The sequence below is a fragment of the Pavona decussata genome, unplaced genomic scaffold (genome assembly GCF_977016875.1).
Source record: "Pavona decussata unplaced genomic scaffold, jaPavDecu1.1 SCAFFOLD_55, whole genome shotgun sequence".
NCBI lineage: Eukaryota > Metazoa > Cnidaria > Anthozoa > Scleractinia > Agariciidae > Pavona > Pavona decussata.
This window is the reverse complement of record NW_028145477.1, coordinates 8,499-25,949: the sequence shown is the minus strand read 5'-3', so window position 1 is coordinate 25,949 and position 17,451 is coordinate 8,499. Positions and strand designations below refer to the sequence as shown.

Genomic DNA, 17,451 nt, shown 5'->3' with positions numbered 1-17,451 from the left:
ATTCTCCAACTCAAAGAAAATCACTACCATGAGGGAGGTTTGTTGAATGTGATCTTAATTATCATAAAATTTAGTGAACTTTAGATTTGAATTTCTCCAAGAATTATTAATGGTTCGAAAGAGTGTTTCATTCAATTTCCAAAAGCCTCGAAGTTGGTTAAAGAAAATAACTCGGCTGTGACTCCTTTTTTCAACCCACTTCTCGGCGTTTGGAAATCAGACGAAACAATCGTCCTCGTGAATGAAAAATAACATTAAGTTGTTTTTGACTCCTTCCCTCTGGGTAGAGTCATCTTTTTGTCACATTTTGCAAGTAGCAAAGGGTGGAAGGAGTTGTCGCTGCGTCTGCAGCGGCAGCTGCAGACGAATTTGAAAACAATGCCTAAGTTAGACTATTGTATTTTCGACCCAGTGATTGGCCAGCAGCTTAAATCTCCTAGTAACGGTTAAACCGTTTGCCACCCGGTCATTTTTGGGGGATAATATCTAGGGCGTAACCGCCGCGCCTTGGCTTTGAGAATTACGCTTTGTACCAAGACATTGGAAATACTTTCGCGAAAGACTGAAAAGACTGTTTGTCTACGAAATGTAGTTGTAGAAACAATGCCAAAAGACGCAACATTAGTCCACTGTGAGTATAATTTGACCTTATTCGAGAAAAATGTAATTTAATTTACTCGACCTGCGTATTTTCTATAGCCCTACAAGTCGAAGCTGGTTGGTCTTCATAAAATGGCTAAGAAAATCAACTCAATTATTCACAAGTTGTCCTGATATCTACAGTATTTACTAAAATCGCTTCACGTGATCCTGTATACACTAAAATATGTATACGCAGCTGTTTTATACTTTTTAGACAACCCTACGTTCTGAGCACTGACATGACAACTATTGATCAGTACGTTTTCGGTGCTGCTGTTGACATAGTATTAGGCGGAAGTTACGCTTGATGTCGACTAATTTTCTTGAAAAAAAAATAAAAAAGGTCGTTAAAGGGTACTCTACTAAGTTTTAAATGGTTTCACTTTGAAATATATTACAATTTTTTTCAATATGTTACGGAGGCTTCCTTGCAAAGTTTAAAGAATACTACATATGCCAGTCTTAATTTCCACATAACATTGAGATGATATGATAAACTCTGATAATTACTCCAAAATCTATCCCTGGAGAAAGGTAATTCCTGATATAAGTTTCATATCTATTTAACGCCGTGCGTGGTGTGGACTTTGACATTTTAAGTGTGAAAGTAAGCTTGGGGTTTGACTATAGTGGTCTGAAACTTTAGCATAGGATATGTAGTAAAATGTAAAGTTAAAAGCTTAAAACGATAAAAACGTTGATTTTTAAAGATATATTTCGACAGCTCTTCTCTCTTCTTCAGTTTCAAATCGTAAAGTACAAAGTTGAATTTTTAATAGAAAAACTGTAACCGATTAATTAAAGGATTCGTGATAATAGCCTTAATTACACGATTCTAGGTAAACACGATTTACCTAGCATAATTTTCCTAGTTGCCTAGCTTGTTAATTAAGGTTACACGTGCCCAGGGGAATTCAAGAAATTTTATTTTATAGTTGAGTGATTTCCACGGGTACACCACAACATATCACTTTCTAGCAGTACACCAACTTCACTCCTCACCCTTCACAACCAACGCAGTGAGTTTTCTTCTGTGATGCGTACTTTGGTTATACTTTATAATATACTGTAGTTTTTAACTATACAAATCGTTTAATACCAAATTGTGAATTCTAAGAGGGGACCAATATCATACAAACACCTGTCTTTTATTTTTCCTGCATGGATTTTCTCGACAAAAATGGAAAATATTTTCCAAGGTAGCTTTCGTAAACAATTCTTGAGGTAAATTATCTAAAGTTTCTTTTTGATAAAGCCTTATCTTTATCGAAAACACCAAGCAAATTTCATCAATCCTCATTTAGTCAAAGTATGGTTTGTTTTTTGACGAAAAAGTAGATCATGCCAAAAGTGACTCAAGGGGATACACAAGAAATTCATGTCATGTTGAAATTTCTCACTTAAAAGTATATTACAAAAGAGAGAAATTTATTTTGTTTTGCTATAATAATAATAATAATAATAATAATAATAATAATAATAATAACTTTAATTCTTATATTGCGCACTTTCCATAGAATGATCAAGTGCGCATTACATGATTTCTATCTATAATAATCAAATACATAGTATCTAAATAATAATTATTAAAAATACACCATAATAAAAATCGAAATATACAATGCATGTTAAGGTACTAGTAATCATCGTAATAAAAATTAAAAGTTCAATCAATAAAAGCTTCCTTAAAGAGGTGCGTTCTCAGATGGCACTTTTAAAAAAGTCCATAGATCTGTAATAGAACGAATCTCACGCGGTAATACATTCCAAAGTGCCGAAGCTGGACCTGGAATGCCACCTGGAGCTGCGACCTGGAATGATATGTTTCCTAATGTAACCCTACTTCTATAAGTTGGCGTTGCAAACAACAAGCTATCCGAGGAGGATCTTAAATTAAAATTTCCTGGTCTTTTTAATTGACGCAAGTTCTCTAAATACGTTGGCGCGATTCCATGGATGGCCTTAAAAACAAATAGTTGAATCTTAAAACTAATGTGCTGCCTAACCGGTAGCCAGTGCAGCTCGTACATCAACGGCGTTATACGACAGTAGCGTGACGTGCGGCAAACTAGTCTTGCTGCGGCATTTAAAACGCGCTGAACCTTATTCAAGTGAGAAGCTGGCAAGCCATATAAAAGACTTTACAATAATGAACTCGAGACTGAATTTTACGTTCAACAGGTCAAAGATTCGGTATTGTAAAAACTGTACCTTTTACAGCAAAATCGAGATGACCTGTTTGTTGTTTTGCAGTGTGTCCGAAGTTGGCAATCCTGAATGAGACATCAGGAGTCATCACCAGTCCTTTCTACCCCAGAAATTACCCAGGCAACCAGAGATGCAGTTGGCAAATCACAGCAAGTGAAGGAAACAACGTGGTGTTGATCATCGAATACCTGAAGATTAACCTGTGTGGACTGTCCTGCACGTGCGATTATCTGGAAATTCAAAATGGCTCGAGTTTTGATGGTTTATATCAAATAAGTGGAAGAAGACACTGTCATTACTATGACAACAGTTATTATTCAAATTATGATTATTATTATTATTATTATAATGACGATTATTATTATCATTATTATTTCTGTTATCGTCATTCCTATTACAACTATTTTCAATATTATTATTATTGTCACTGGCCTCTCATATTTCAATCGTATCGCGAGAGCTTGAAGGTGCTGTTTCTTTCTGATGGTAGTTATACGAAGAGGTACCCTGGATTTAAGGCAACGTACGTTCAAGTAAACCGCAGTGCCATAATCACAGGTAAGTCAGAGCAAGGTTTTCTACTTGTATACCTCGAAATTAAAATAACCGAGACGTATTAAATCGTACTACGAAAATGCGATACCTACTTTAATTACGTGCAGTAGTCAAAGATTATAGGACTGCATGTTGAAAGATGCTGATTTGGGATGTCAAACGCGCGTAAATTTGGGATTATTGAAACCCCATGAATTTATAACACCAAAAAATGTTACCGTGAACCTCATTTCGACTGATTCCGCTTTACAATACGTCGTTGTTCTTCGAAGAGTGAAAGAAACAAAACTCTCTGAACTTGAGTTGATACGAAGTCTCTGTTGCTAAATCAATTACAGTTTCTGTTTCGGCGATTCAGCGCCACAGCATGACCGTTCTTTATCGAAGGCGAAAAGATTGACAGAAAGGAATAACAAAGTAGTTGAATAAAGTGATATTTTGTTTTGATGGAAATCGAAAAAACTGAAGCGGATATAAAACACTTCCCGGGCATGAAAACTCTTCGGGAGTATTTGCAAATGGGCCTAAGCTCTGAGGAATTGAGGGCAAGAAAAATTCATTAAGGCCTGAGAAGGAGTTGAATCTTACATAAAAATGTGTTCTAGACGCGAATGTGGACTTAAAGGCACGCATCACGTGCATGAATTATTTTTGGATTGTGTACGGCTGGTTTCTTGATCACCCCACGTGCCAGCAGTACATTTTTTAAACTATTGAGAGCATTTTATCATTTCTAACATTGTATATACAGCTTTAGATGATAATTTATCTTCTCTCTACTTGTTCAATACACATCCAACGCTCGACACACGAGCAACTGTCTTTTAATGTTTCATTGGACCCAACACTTTTGATGGAGTATAGTTTAAAAAGTCTAACTCATTGGCACTTTTACTGGTACGAATTTGTTGATTTTTTCGTATCCGAAAATAGTCCTGATATACTGACCACTTATCACAAAAATTATTACTTCGATATTATTACAGCGTGTACAACTCGACAGCTCACCATAATTCTCTCCACAGCTTGCTCTTCTGGTGAAGTCCTTACTGAATCAAGTGGATCCTTTTCAAGTCCAAATTTTCCGAACTACTTCCCTAACTACATCAGATGTACCTGGAATATCACAGTTCCCAGTGGCTACATCATCAAACTCAGCTTTCATAACTTTACGTTAGGTTACCCATCGAGAAACGGATCACGTCTCACGATCACAAATGTTTGGTCTGATGATGGATATCATGTATTCCATCTCTTTCGTGACAATCCTCCTCCAGTATATTCTCTGAGGAATTCCAGTCAACTGATATTTATCTCTCTCAGTGGTCAGTACTCGGGATTTAATGCATCCTACACGGCCATCATTTATGACTCAGGTAAGTTCACTTACGGAGTTTGCTGGTCTCTCTTATAGCAGGTATCTCGGTTGATAACGCGGTTTCTCCTTACTTCTATAACTTAGAGAGTATTGGAGCTATGACAATAAAATGTGGCCGAAATATTTCCTTTGAAGTTTGCAATTAGAAGTGAGAGCATCAACTGATGTGAGAATACATGACCATTTCCATATGGTGGCCATCTTGGATCACCACCTTGAAGTTTTGGACAAAAACTTAAGATTGAACAACACATGACCAAAACCAATAGAAAAGCACTAGTATGATAAAAGGTGAAAGTTATAACAGTTAAAAATTAATTGAATACTAAAGAAACACGCCAATTAATTGTTTCGAAAGGCAGGACATTTGATCATGTTTGCTCAATGTTTAAGAGCGGCTGTCCGTAAAAATCAAACATATCGTGGCAAGGGTGGAAAATTCGATTTCTTTCATATTTTAATGTCAGATAGGCTAGGATATAACTGAAATCACTGTATAGTTTTTTCGGTGAAATATCCTTTTATTTCAAAGAAAAATGCAAATAACGAAAATCCGTTAAAATCGTCATTTGAGGCGCTAAAATATTACACGGGTTTGAGAGCCTCGCGTGCGAAAACAAATCATTCTACCGCTTTTAAAACACTCAAATCTTTTTTTACAATCTTTAAATATCTGTTGAAATGATTTTGGGAAATATTGCGTCGTTCTGTTTATGCAAAATAATTTAATTTCGAAGGGATACAATTCACTGCAGTAAAAGTACTTCGTGAATAAAATTAATTTTCACCATGTGCGAAACCTTCAAATCGATTAAGCTTCTGGAGGTTGAATGTTAGAAGGATGGTCTATAGATTCCTGTAAAAATTTCTTTGGGCAAATGATTAAGAGCGACGCGAGAGCTTTTCAAAGTCCGTAAAAAATGCAAATATTTGACCCTCAGCGGTAAACTTTGAAGTTGCGGGTCAGACATAAATTTTAGTCCGTGTACATGTCTTGATCCATATTAGGTTAAAATAAGCACATAGCACATTTCAAAATGTTCTAACCTTATAATATGCTGTAAAAGACAGGTCCAAAGGCCATTTTAGCACGATTCTCTGGTCGCTCGTCCCATAAGTTTGAGCCGGCTGTTTGTACTGAAACGTCCGATGTACACCACGCAAACTGGTCCAATACAAATCTTTGATCAACTTTCGGCACATTTCATCAAGACTGCGTCTTCTTCGACGGCCAAGTCATTTGTGAAGTATTGCTTGGTTTACAGTAGCTTACAGTGCAAGAAAATATCCGGTGAGGGTAAAAGGCGGAAAGAGTTTGCGGAATGGAATGTGGAAAGACGTGCGGAATGGCATAATTATGCAAAATAAGAATTGCGGAATGACATAATTATGCGAGATACGATTTATGCATAATGACTCACAGAAATACATTAAACTGAAAAAGCGCGCCTTTTTTTGGGCGCCAATTTGCAAATACAGCCTTTTTGTAACCATTCAACCGAAGAATGCATCACAAAAACCCAAACGATGGTATCTTCGAATTCAAACTTTTTTCCTTCGATTCTCATCGCATATATAGCCGTTGATGCAACATAGCAGCTCGTGGACTTTTATCGTTCGCGAGTGAACACAAGATTTGTAATACATTTGCATTAAAGAGGTTTGTTTATTTACGTAACCTGGTTTCCATTTCCACACGAGTCGTCCGCCATTACGGGAGATGTATACAACTCAATCGAAGGCTGGTTAAACTTGACATGTTTCAAGCTTTCACAGCGCCTCGCAGGAAAAAAGACGTGAGTAAAGAACCGCCTCTGTTTATTTTTGAAACGATTTATGTCTCTTGTCGAGGATTTATCTGGTTATGACGAATGTGTTGTGAAAATACAAAACTGAATGCAAGGCTGGCACTACGGCAAAGGGCAGATTTATTAGTGGCTAATATTTCGACTAATAATGTGTTGTGGTTCGGTCATGCTCATATCCGTTGTTTTACGTTTTATATTAATCAATTTATCATACACAGCCAAACACACACACGCGCAAATAAATAAATAAATAAATAAATAAAAACGAAAATAAAAATTTAACCGCAATCTATACCGCAGAACTCTTTCCCCGTATTTTGACGTGTAGATTTCGGTTTTTTATTTTCGAAGGAAGGATCTTGATGAAACAAATAAAATTTTCAACTCCAATATTTTATAAGAAACTATATCTAAGCAATTCGGGAAAGATTTCTGCACAGCCCCATACATTATTTATCCATGCACAACTGTCACACTAACACGACGAGCGTGAGAACAGAGTGTGTGCCAAATGTATAGATAATTATGCATGGGGCTGTGCAGATATCTTGACGCAACTCGTACTAAAAATACTGTAAGAGACTAATGTCACTTGAAGCCTACTTACTTGTATTGTACTGGTTATCCAAAACCGTAAAATCTCGGTTTTAGAGAGGAAACATGAAATTCAGTCCACTTTGGAGAAGAGGGGTAGGGGGAGGGGAACTGCAATAACTGTTGCAACGTGTTGAAATAACACCCATGCCCATTTTTAACCATGAATAGTGCATGTCCCTCTGACTTATAAGTGATGGAATCACCTTCAGCGTGTATACTTTACAGTTAGAAGAACTTGCAAATAAATCATGCTGATAACATCCCAAAATATTCCTAAGATAGAGAAAGCTTCTTCACCACTGTAACAACTATCATCCATCACAATGGCTGAACAATCCAGTCACATTGTATTTTATTTTCAAAGTATAAAACGTGTTACCCCAAACATTGTTTATGCAGTGGTTTTCTAAAAAATCGAGTGTATGAAAACTTTACCCCCCAAAAAATCTTTCAAACAAAAGTTTTACCCCCCACTGCGATGACAGTTTGAAAATTCTACCCCCCCCCCCCCCCCCTAAGGTTGGCCTGACGGTTGAATTGTTGAGAAATTCCTGGGGCCTGTTTCTCGAAAGCCCGGTAACTTACTGGGCCCGTTTTTCGCCGATTACAGAACAATTACAGACATGGTACTTGGCCAATGTTTTCATAGAATAACATGATTTTAAAATTTAGTTTTCAAAGCTGACAAAAATTGACTTCTGTTAAGAAACATTTGTCACCAAAATTACTTATCGGGCCCGGTAAGTTACCGGGTCTTTCGAGAAACGGGCCCCTGGTGACAACGCTTGGTTACATGCGGAAGTCGCTAGCTCTCTGAATCTGAACTGGCAAGAGAAACAATCAGAAGTTAGGCAAAATTCAAGTAAGGGAACGTACCTTAGAATGATGTTTTGTTATTGCTGGAGTCTATTCTTCACGGTCCTCAAAAGAAGGTACACAGAAGGTCAAAGCAGCTCGGGGTTTGAGAGCAGTACAGGAGCATTTGATGTATGGATGTGGATCAAGGATGTGGATAATTATATAGATTTTGAAGAAGCCTACCATCTCTATTCGTCTTTTGTTCAATTTTTTTGCCCAGAGAAACAAGCCTTCAGAGATAAACTGCTTGATGAAATACACGGTTTGCCTGTCTATGTCATTACTCAACCTATTATGTGCAAGAGCTTTGCCGCTCTGAAGAATAGTAGCGATATGGAGAAGTATCTAGTCGATTTTACCCCCCTCACTTTTCGTACAAGGTACAAAATTACCCCCCCCCCCCCCACATCCCCCAAAAAGAGCTCGTTTAACCCCCTAGGACGTAATAAACGATCGGTCCCTAATTATGTCATGAACAACTCATTTTTTTGCGTGAAAACAGCCTTGTTTATATTATGCTTAAGTATCTTCAAACTTTATGTTAAATGAAGATACTATTTGTAGAGTTTTCATGTTACAAGCGTTATATATGTGGACATGGAAACTGCTATGACAACTAGAATTACCAGCTAAAGTTATGGTGGATATAGTTTTGGTTGTCATAAGAGAGGATCAAGTATATGTGTGGGCTTAATCCTCTAATGGTCTTACATGACTTATTGGAATGATGACGATTCCCCTTGGTTTATTTTTAGGTCAGTCATCAAGAATCATAAAAATTAATTTTTAAAAAATTATGTGTACGTAAACAAAAAACAAAAAAACTCTGGTTGTATGGTTGACCTAAAAAAAAGTCATAAATAGTGAACAGCTGGGTATGTATCGGAACATGTATGGAGAATTCATACTTTTGATCCTCTCTTGCTTGTTGTTGTTGTTGCCAAACGTTAACTCCATGTGAACAGTTAGTTATTATTGCTCTACACCCCAAGGGGAAATGGGAGGTCAATTTTAGGGCGATGTAAAAATGCTTGTCCCTGACAGGGGTTGAAAATGTGCAGTTTTGTACCATTGCGGTGGAAATCTGAATCTCTCCTTTCAAAACCTCAAAGGAAAGCTTTTCTGTTCTGTGCAATGAGGAAACTGCTTGATTATTTCAATATTTTGTTTTGGTAACCCTTAAGGAAACTACATTGGGGCCACACCTATGCCAAGAGAGTCTGGTACAATTTAGAACATTCTGTTCAACATTTTTGACGGCTTGTCCCTTCAGTTTTATGTAAGAGTCCCCCCCCCCCCCCCTCCCCTGGGGTGTAAGTGTGGGTAGAATACATGTTTGTAGAGCTACTTGAGTTACTGTTGTTGAGCTACTGAGCAATCCAATCATTTATGGGTTTACCTCTGCGAGACCTGTGATACTCACCAATCAGATAAAACAAGGAAAACCAAAAAAGTCAACAATAGGTTGAGTCTAGGAAAACTTCACAGGCTCTTGTAATGAGGCACAGACCATAATACCGTAAAATTCCGGTTACGGGTGGGGATACGTAAAAAGGAAATGTCAACGGCTTTTTTAGGGGCAAGGGGGAAAGGGGTGTTACGTGTTTATATAAAGATCAAAGATGGGACTATAGGTGGAAGAGTGGTAGGAGTTTATCACGGAATAAAATTTTCGTTTACAAATAGATGGCCCAAAAATCGAGGCGATTTATTAGCAGGGGAGGGGGACTTAAAACCGGGATTTCATGGTATGGGATAACCAGTACAACACAAGCTTATATCGATTTTTTAAAATAAAAAAAAAGGAAAAAGAAAAGAAAGTAGATAAGAATTACGGTATGGTATTAATTACCGAGGCTTCAAGTGACATTAGTCTCTTACAGTATTTTTAGTACGAGTTGCGTCAAGATATCTGCACAGCCCCATGCATAATTATCTATACATTTGGCACACACTCTGTTTTCACGCTCGTCGTTTTTGGAAGTGGGTTAGTGTGACAGTTGTGCATAGATAAATAATGTATGGGGCTTTGCGGAAATCTTTCCCGAATTGCTTAGATATAGTTTCTTATAAAATATTGGAGTTGAAAATTTTATTTGTTTCATCAAGATCCTTCCTTCGAAAATAAAAAACCGAAATCTACACGTCAAAATACGGGGAAAGAGTTCTGCGGTATAGATTGCGGTTAAATTTTTATTTTCGTTTTTATTTATTTATTTATTTATTTATTTGCGTGTGTGTGTGTTTGGCTGTGTATGATAAATTGATTAATATAAAACGTAAAACAACGGAAATGAGCATGACCGAACCACAACACATTCGTCATAACCAGATAAATTCTCGACAAGTGACATAAATCGTTTCAAAAATAAACAGAGGCGGTTCTTTACTCACGTCTTTTTCCTGCGAGGCGCTGTGAAAGCTTGAAACATGTCAAGTTTAACCAGCCTTCGATTGAGTTGTATACATCTCCCGTAAATTGGCGGACGACTCGTGTGGAAATGGAAACCAGGTTACGTAAATAAACAAACCTCTTTAATGCAAATGTATTACAAATCTTGTGTTCACTCGCGAACGATAAAAGTCCACGAGCTGCTATGTTGCATCAACGGCTATATATGCGATGAGAATCGAAGGAAAAAAGTTTGAATTCGAAGATACCATCGTTTGGGTTTTTGTGATGCATTCTTCGGTTGAATGGTTACAAAAAGGCTGTATTTGCAAATTGGCGCCCAAAAAAAGGCGCGCTTTTTCAGTTTAATGTATTTCTGTGAGTCATTATGCATAAATCGTATCTCGCATAATTATGTCATTCCGCAATTCTTATTTTGCATAATTATGCCATTCCGCACGTCTTTCCACATTCCATTCCGCAAACTCTTTCCTCCTTTTACCCTCACCGGAAAATATCATATCTGAGAATGACAAAAAATGTCGGCGCTTTCAGTCTTTTTATCTTGCATTGCAGGCAGCCGTTTGTTCGTCACGCAATACAGTCTTAGACATTTTAGGGGGGTGGAGGAGGGTGAAAATGCGAAAATGCTTGATTGCTTAAAGAGGTATATCCAAGGCAGGAGCCTATGTCCAAGGTTATATTTTACAAAAATATGAATTAGCTAGTCTTTCAATTTTTTTTAAACAATAGATCCTAGTATCAAACCAAAGAACCGAAGAGAAAGGTGTTTTTTTTTTTTCACGCGGATGACCCCAAATAGTGCATTTCAAGTATAAATGGCTGATACATAGCTATGAAAGAACTCACACCTACGAAAAATATTGCCTCTCGTTTGTTTTCCTGAGTTAGTGGAGTCCTATCATCCATTTTTTTCATTCTTCCGTAAGTCTGGTAGGCCTGTGGCTTTGGGTGGTCATTCATCTGCGTGTTACTTCCTTAGGGGTGTTGTTTTTCAAATACTATCAAATTTATGATGTCTAAATTAAACAATATTTAATTTGAAGTTCTTCCTAAATTTAAAAATAAAATCGCTAAAAAAGTTCAGTCGAATTTATGGCTATGGCTATGGCTATGGCCATTCGGCGTGAGAAAAATCGCTAAAACGTTACTAAGTAAACAAACCCTTGTCGTGCTAGTTACTTGGCGCCGTTTGTACACTTAGAGGGGGCCGCAAGTGAATTTTTTTGAAGTCAAGTTTATTACACTGAAAATGGAGGGTTGTTGTTCAACACTAAGACTACGCGGTACAAGCCCCCAAACGTGTCTGGATGCTACCTGAAGGAAAGTATGGTGTTACGTAACGCGCGTGGGCCACAACATCATCCGTCTCGAGAGCACCCCTCCTGGCCTGTCAGAAGCCCCACCTCACGCTAGCACCACATAAGCACCGGTATTATTTATCAATTGAAGGATCGGAACATTTTTTTTTTGAGCGATAGGAGGAGAGGGAGTAGGGTGCTTACTTGTTTTGAATATGAGATAAATGGAGTAGAGGATAGTGTATCAAATTTGAGGCCGAAGCTTTAGACAGACCCCCATAACCTGTTACTAGTCCTATCCACCGGTCAAGGACAGCACACTTACCTGCAGCAATCAGAGTTATGTCCAGTCGATTAACCTACCACTTTCAAGCTGTTATGGACTTGCGCAATCTGTTTAGTTGAGATATTTGTTTTCAAGTTTGGGTAAACGGACTAGCATAAGTAATAAGAGTAAGAAAAATAAGGGCCCAAAAAGCCGTTATATCTAAGAATAGTGATGGCCTGCAACCAGGGCATATTGTGGCTCACCAAAGATAAAGCAAGCAAGGAAAGACGAAATTCTTTAAATAAATCGTTTTTTTTTTTTTTTTTTTTTAATTTTGCAGTCTTGTGTTTCAAAGTTAGAGTATGTACTAGTACCAGGACTAGTACCGAGTGCAGCTTTCAATCATTTTAGCCGTTGCCCACTCCCTTAAAATGCCTATGACATAGATAGTATAACGAAAAGATGCCTGCAATGAGGGATATTTTTGGTTTCATGCCAGGATCTATTGTATTTAAAGGTGGAAAGAACGAGCTAACGGATATGCAGTGATCTTCATCAGTAAATACTGATACTGTTTAGTGAAATCTTATCCTCCCCCCTCTCCACGGTAACGCTCCCAACAACCCAGCCTGCGCGCGCAAATGAATTCGCCAGTCAATAGATTATCTGGATTTTAGCTACGGATAAAGAACGTAACTAAAGGTATCACTATCTTAATTGTTGTTGCTGTTGTTCCTGCCTAGAGTATGTTCATGTTCAGTTATCAAGCATTTCGCATTTTCACCCTCCTCCACCCCCCTAAAATGTCCAAGACTTTGTATTGCGTGACGAACAAACGGCTGCCTGCAATGCAAGATAGACTGAAAGCGCCGACATTTTTTGTCATTCGAGCAGCGATCAGATATGATATTTTCTTGCACTGTAAGCTACTGTAAACCAAGCAATACTTCACAAATGACTTGGCCGTCGAAGAAGACGCAGTCTTGATGAAATGTGCCGAAAGTTGATCAAAGATTTGTATTGGACCAGTTTGCGTGGTGTACATCGGACGTTTCAGTACAAACAGCCGGCTCAAACTTATGGGACGAGCGACCAGAGAATCGTGCTAAAATGGCCTTTGGACCTGTCTTTTACAGCATATTATAAGGTTAGAACATTTTGAAATGTGCTATGTGCTTATTTTAACCTAATATGGATCAAGACATGTACACGGACTAAAATTTATGTCTGACCCGCAACTTCAAAGTTTACCGCTGAGGGTCAAATATTTGCATTTTTTACGGACTTTGAAAAGCTCTCGCGTCGCTCTTAATCATTTGCCCAAAGAAATTTTTACAGGAATCTATAGACCATCCTTCTAACATTCAACCACCAGAAGCTTAATCGATTTGAAGGTTTCGCACATGGTGAAAATTAATTTTATTCACGAAGTGCTTTTAGTGCAGTGAATTGTATCCCTTCGAAATTAAATTATTTCGCATAAACAGAACGACACAATATTTCCCAAAATCATTTCAACAGATATTCAAAGATTGTAAAAAAAGATTTGAGTGTTTTAAAAGCGGTAGAATGATTTGTTTTCGCACGCGAGGCTCTCAAACCCGTGTAATATTTTAGCGCCTCAAATGACGATTTTAACAGATTTTCGTTATTTCCATTTTTCTTTGAAATAAAAGGATATTTCACCCGAAAAACTATACAGTGATTTCAGTTATATCCTAGCCTATCTGACATTAAAATATGAAAGAAATCGAATTTTCCACCCTTGCCGCGAAATTTAGAATTTGTCTGATTTTTACAGACAGGCGCTCTTAAAAAGGTCATCGTTTAAAGTTAGAGCTGACTGTTTTTAATAAAAATGCCAAAAAAATTACCTGAAGTTATCCACAAGTTGTACTGAAATTTACAGTGTTTACAGAAATCGCTTCATCTGATCTTTTGTACTGTTTCATACGTCTTCAACTTATACTTCTTAGCACTGACATCAATGCTATTAATCAGTACTTTTTTCGGTACTGTTCTTAACATTGTCCAATTTGGTAATAACGTTTAAGATTGGTTGATTATCTTAACAAAAAAAATTTAAAGCATACTTTACTGAATTTTAAATGGAGTAACCTAAGGGTATATTACTAAAAAATATATTACAAACATTCCACTGAGGTAGCGCCGAGTTGGCTAACGCTATTTCATATCCAACAAGCGTGAGTGGAATAATTAATTTATTAAAACCCGTCAAGGAATATTGCTAGATCTTGCTGATTTCGCTTTGCGAGAACTACCAGAAGGCAATTTAAGAGTCTCTATTTCTCGGGCATGGTATAATGGCTCATATACCATGACCATTAATCCAATCAAATTCCTGCAATGCATCATCCAACAATCCAGTTTTTAATTATTTGCTTTATTTCCAATAATGAAGTCGGGCGCTCTTGAGAATTAGATATTATTATTGCGTCACAAAAGGTGGAGCTATCACAGCAGTCTCTAACTTTTTATACAAACTCAGTCTCATTTGTATTGTTCTGCAGTGTGTCCAAGGTCGATAATCCTGAATGAGACAACAGGAGTCATCACCAGTCCTTTCTACCCGAGACGTTACCCAGGCAACCAGGCATGTAGATGGAGAATTGCAGCAACAAAAGGCCGACGGGTTGTCTTGACCATCGAATACTTGCAGATACAACAATGTGGAGTCTCTTGCACGTGTGATTATCTTGAAATTAACAATGGTTCCTATTCCAACGGTACCTCTAGTGGGAAAATGTGTGGAAATGTAAACATGACAAATATACCAATTCATTCCTTCCGTGAGAGCCTGGAGGTAGTGTTTGTCTCTGATGGTGGTTATACCAAAAGGTTCCAGGGATTTAAAGCAAATTACGTTCAAGTGAACTCTGACACTGTTTCAACCGGTAAGTGATAACAATAAATCAGTCTTACTTGTACGTTCTACAAGTGTTGGCAGTAGCAATCGTAAATATTGTAGCGTTAGGTTATACCCGGAGGGTATCCCCCCTTAGTAACTATTGTAAGCTAGTCACGTGACCAGAGTTGCTAGAACCATATGCTCGGTTGAGTTTCTCGTAACCTGTGATTAAAATTTGGCGTTACATTGGTGGCAGCGGTGGAAAAAAACGAACTTAACAGAAACCTGTGGTCAATGGAAAAGTTTTGGTAGTTTGTGCGACCGAATTTCAACGTTGCGTGGTTCTGTTTCGAATTTTTGCTTGTGTGTTGTTTGCAATGGCGGAAAGCTCAAAGGCGGATTCGGGATTCCAAAGGATGAGTTGTTCCACGCCAACTAACTCTTTCAAACCGGGAAACCCGTTTAAATCAGCAAATGATTCATCCCTGGATTTATCAGTAACTTTTGAAAGTCCACGTCGCCAAATTCACTCTGCCAAAGCATTCGCATCGAAGAACCAACTGGACAATTCTTCAGCTGATTTGTTTACACCTCGCCGAAAGTTTACCAAGCCTGTTAAAAGTCCTACGGATTATGATGGTACTCAGTCGCTACGAGATTATTTGAAACACTTTGAGCGTTGTTCTGTTGTTAATGGCTGGAGCAAAGATGAAGCTGCGGTATTCCCGGCCGCAAGCGTTCGCAGCGAAGCTCAAAAGGTGGTAAATGGCATGTCTCATAGCGATTGTCGAAATTACGCGAAGATTGTTGACAAACTGGAGCTTCGATTCGGTGTCGAAAAACAACGCGAGTTTCATCAGGCGCGTCTACACAACCGTAGACAACAGGAACATGAAAGTGTTCAAGTTCTTGCTGCAGATATACGCTGTATGTCCAGTCTGGCATATCAGAATTTATCTCCTGACTCTCAAGAAAGATTTACCGTCCAGCATTTTATTGATGCTATCAAAGATGAAGACGATCGGCTGCTACTACGCAGAGATAAACCATGCAGCATGGACGAAGCCTTGTCACTGGCTAGTGAACTTGAGGCATTTCGTCTCTTGGATGGAGATTGGCGAAGAGGCTCGGTGAAGGTTCGCTCTGTGGATGAAGCTGTCAGGGAGCCTGATTTATTTAAAGCTCAGTTGGAAATGTTGCGTAATGGTATTCAAATGCAACAACAACGTCAGGAGACTCAGCAAGTCGCTCTCCATCAGTTTGTTTAGAACATACAGCAGCTCACTCAGTCAATGTCTCTGAACACACCTGGAAGCCAACAACGCCTACCTGCTTCACGTTATTCCAGTCGATGCTGGTATTGCAACGAGTCTGGCCATTACTGTCGTAACTGCCCAAAATACAAGTCTCTGAAACAAGCTGATCTGGGTTCAGGAAACGCCAGCAGGATGTCGCCCACGGGCCAGGGGGATGCCACAAATGAGGGTAATGTTAGCCCCGGCAACAAGATTTGATGTAAACAATGCTCTTCCACAGTCATTGTCAAAGCAGGAAATGATTTGTCCTTATACGCCCATGGACATTTCACAAGTTAACAACAACTTAAGAGGCCTTTATTTGCCAGGCTTTATTGGAGGAACTCGTGTTTTGTGGTTGATAGACACTGGTGCTGCTTTTTCAATTTTGTCGTTTAAGATTTATGATTCCTTACTTGCTAGTGTCAAGTTCAGTTTGAGTTTAGCTAACCCTGCAATTGCCCTTGCTGATGGCCAGCAAGCAAAAACGCATGGTGTGGGACATGTTGTAGTGAGCCTGGGTACTAAGGAGTTTCAAATGCATGTGGTTGTGGCTGAGATTGAGGATGAGGGCATTCTGGGTATAGACTTTTTGTCACAAGCTGATTCTCATTTTGACATTGTGAAAAACCAAGTGTCGATTAATGGAGAAGTGTTCGATTGTTCTGATTTCAAGAACCAGCCTTTAAGCTCCAGATGTGTGGTGCGACGATCAACAATTATTGAACCTAATACTGAGGTGATTGTCCCACTTACTGTACACAAGCGTTGTACTTAAAGGCCTCTCAGTTAGGCATGCGATTGTTGGAGCCTTGTCTCAACTCTAATTTGCAACATAAGGGCCTTTATGTTGCAAGGACTCTGGTGAATGTTAAAGAGGACAGAGTGGTTCCTTTGCGTGTTTTCAATGTTTCTGACGAAGTTTGAAACTTGGCTGCCGAGACTGTGGTTCCTCTAGCTACGCCAGTTGTTGATGTCACTTCACTGAAGCTTTATGAAGAGAACGATGAGCGTGATGTGGACCAAGCTCGAGTAATAAGTCAGCATGTATCACAAGGAACATTTGTAAGGACTCTACCAGAGCCCCTATAAGAACTTCTTGGAAGGAGCACCGAGTGTTTGACTGACAGTGAGACTGAGAGACTGCAGGAATTACTGTTCAATTACCAACAAGTGTGCCCCCCAATCCGACAGTAACCTCGACACACCTCTCCATGGAAACGTGATGAAATCGAACGACAAGTAACGGATCTCTTGCA

The 17,451-nt window shown here is 38.6% G+C and overlaps 1 protein-coding gene and 1 pseudogene across 2 annotated transcripts in view; both read left to right on the top strand.

Annotated features, from left to right (window-relative positions):
• The window catches only part of LOC146480095 (uncharacterized), a 129,110-nt pseudogene extending 112,699 nt beyond the window's left edge, over positions 1 to 16,411 (top strand). The window contains exons 7-8 of the transcript XR_014864786.1: positions 14,560 to 14,943; positions 15,210 to 16,411. The product of XR_014864786.1 is annotated as an uncharacterized LOC146480095 (transcript). The remainder of the gene's footprint in view (positions 1 to 14,559; positions 14,944 to 15,209) is intronic.
• Positions 16,412 to 16,472: 61 nt separating this feature from the next.
• Positions 16,473 to 16,970, top strand: LOC146480094 (retroviral-like aspartic protease 1). Its single transcript, XM_085110060.1, has one exon. It carries the CDS (start codon positions 16,473 to 16,475, stop codon positions 16,968 to 16,970), a length of 498 nt encoding a protein of 165 aa, XP_084966186.1.
• The last annotated feature ends 481 nt before the right edge of the window (positions 16,971 to 17,451 follow it).

Coding starts and splice junctions, on each gene's coding strand:
- LOC146480094 (XM_085110060.1), top strand. CDS start 16,473: ATGGACATTTCACAAGTTAACAACAACTTAAGAGGCCTTTATTTGCCA.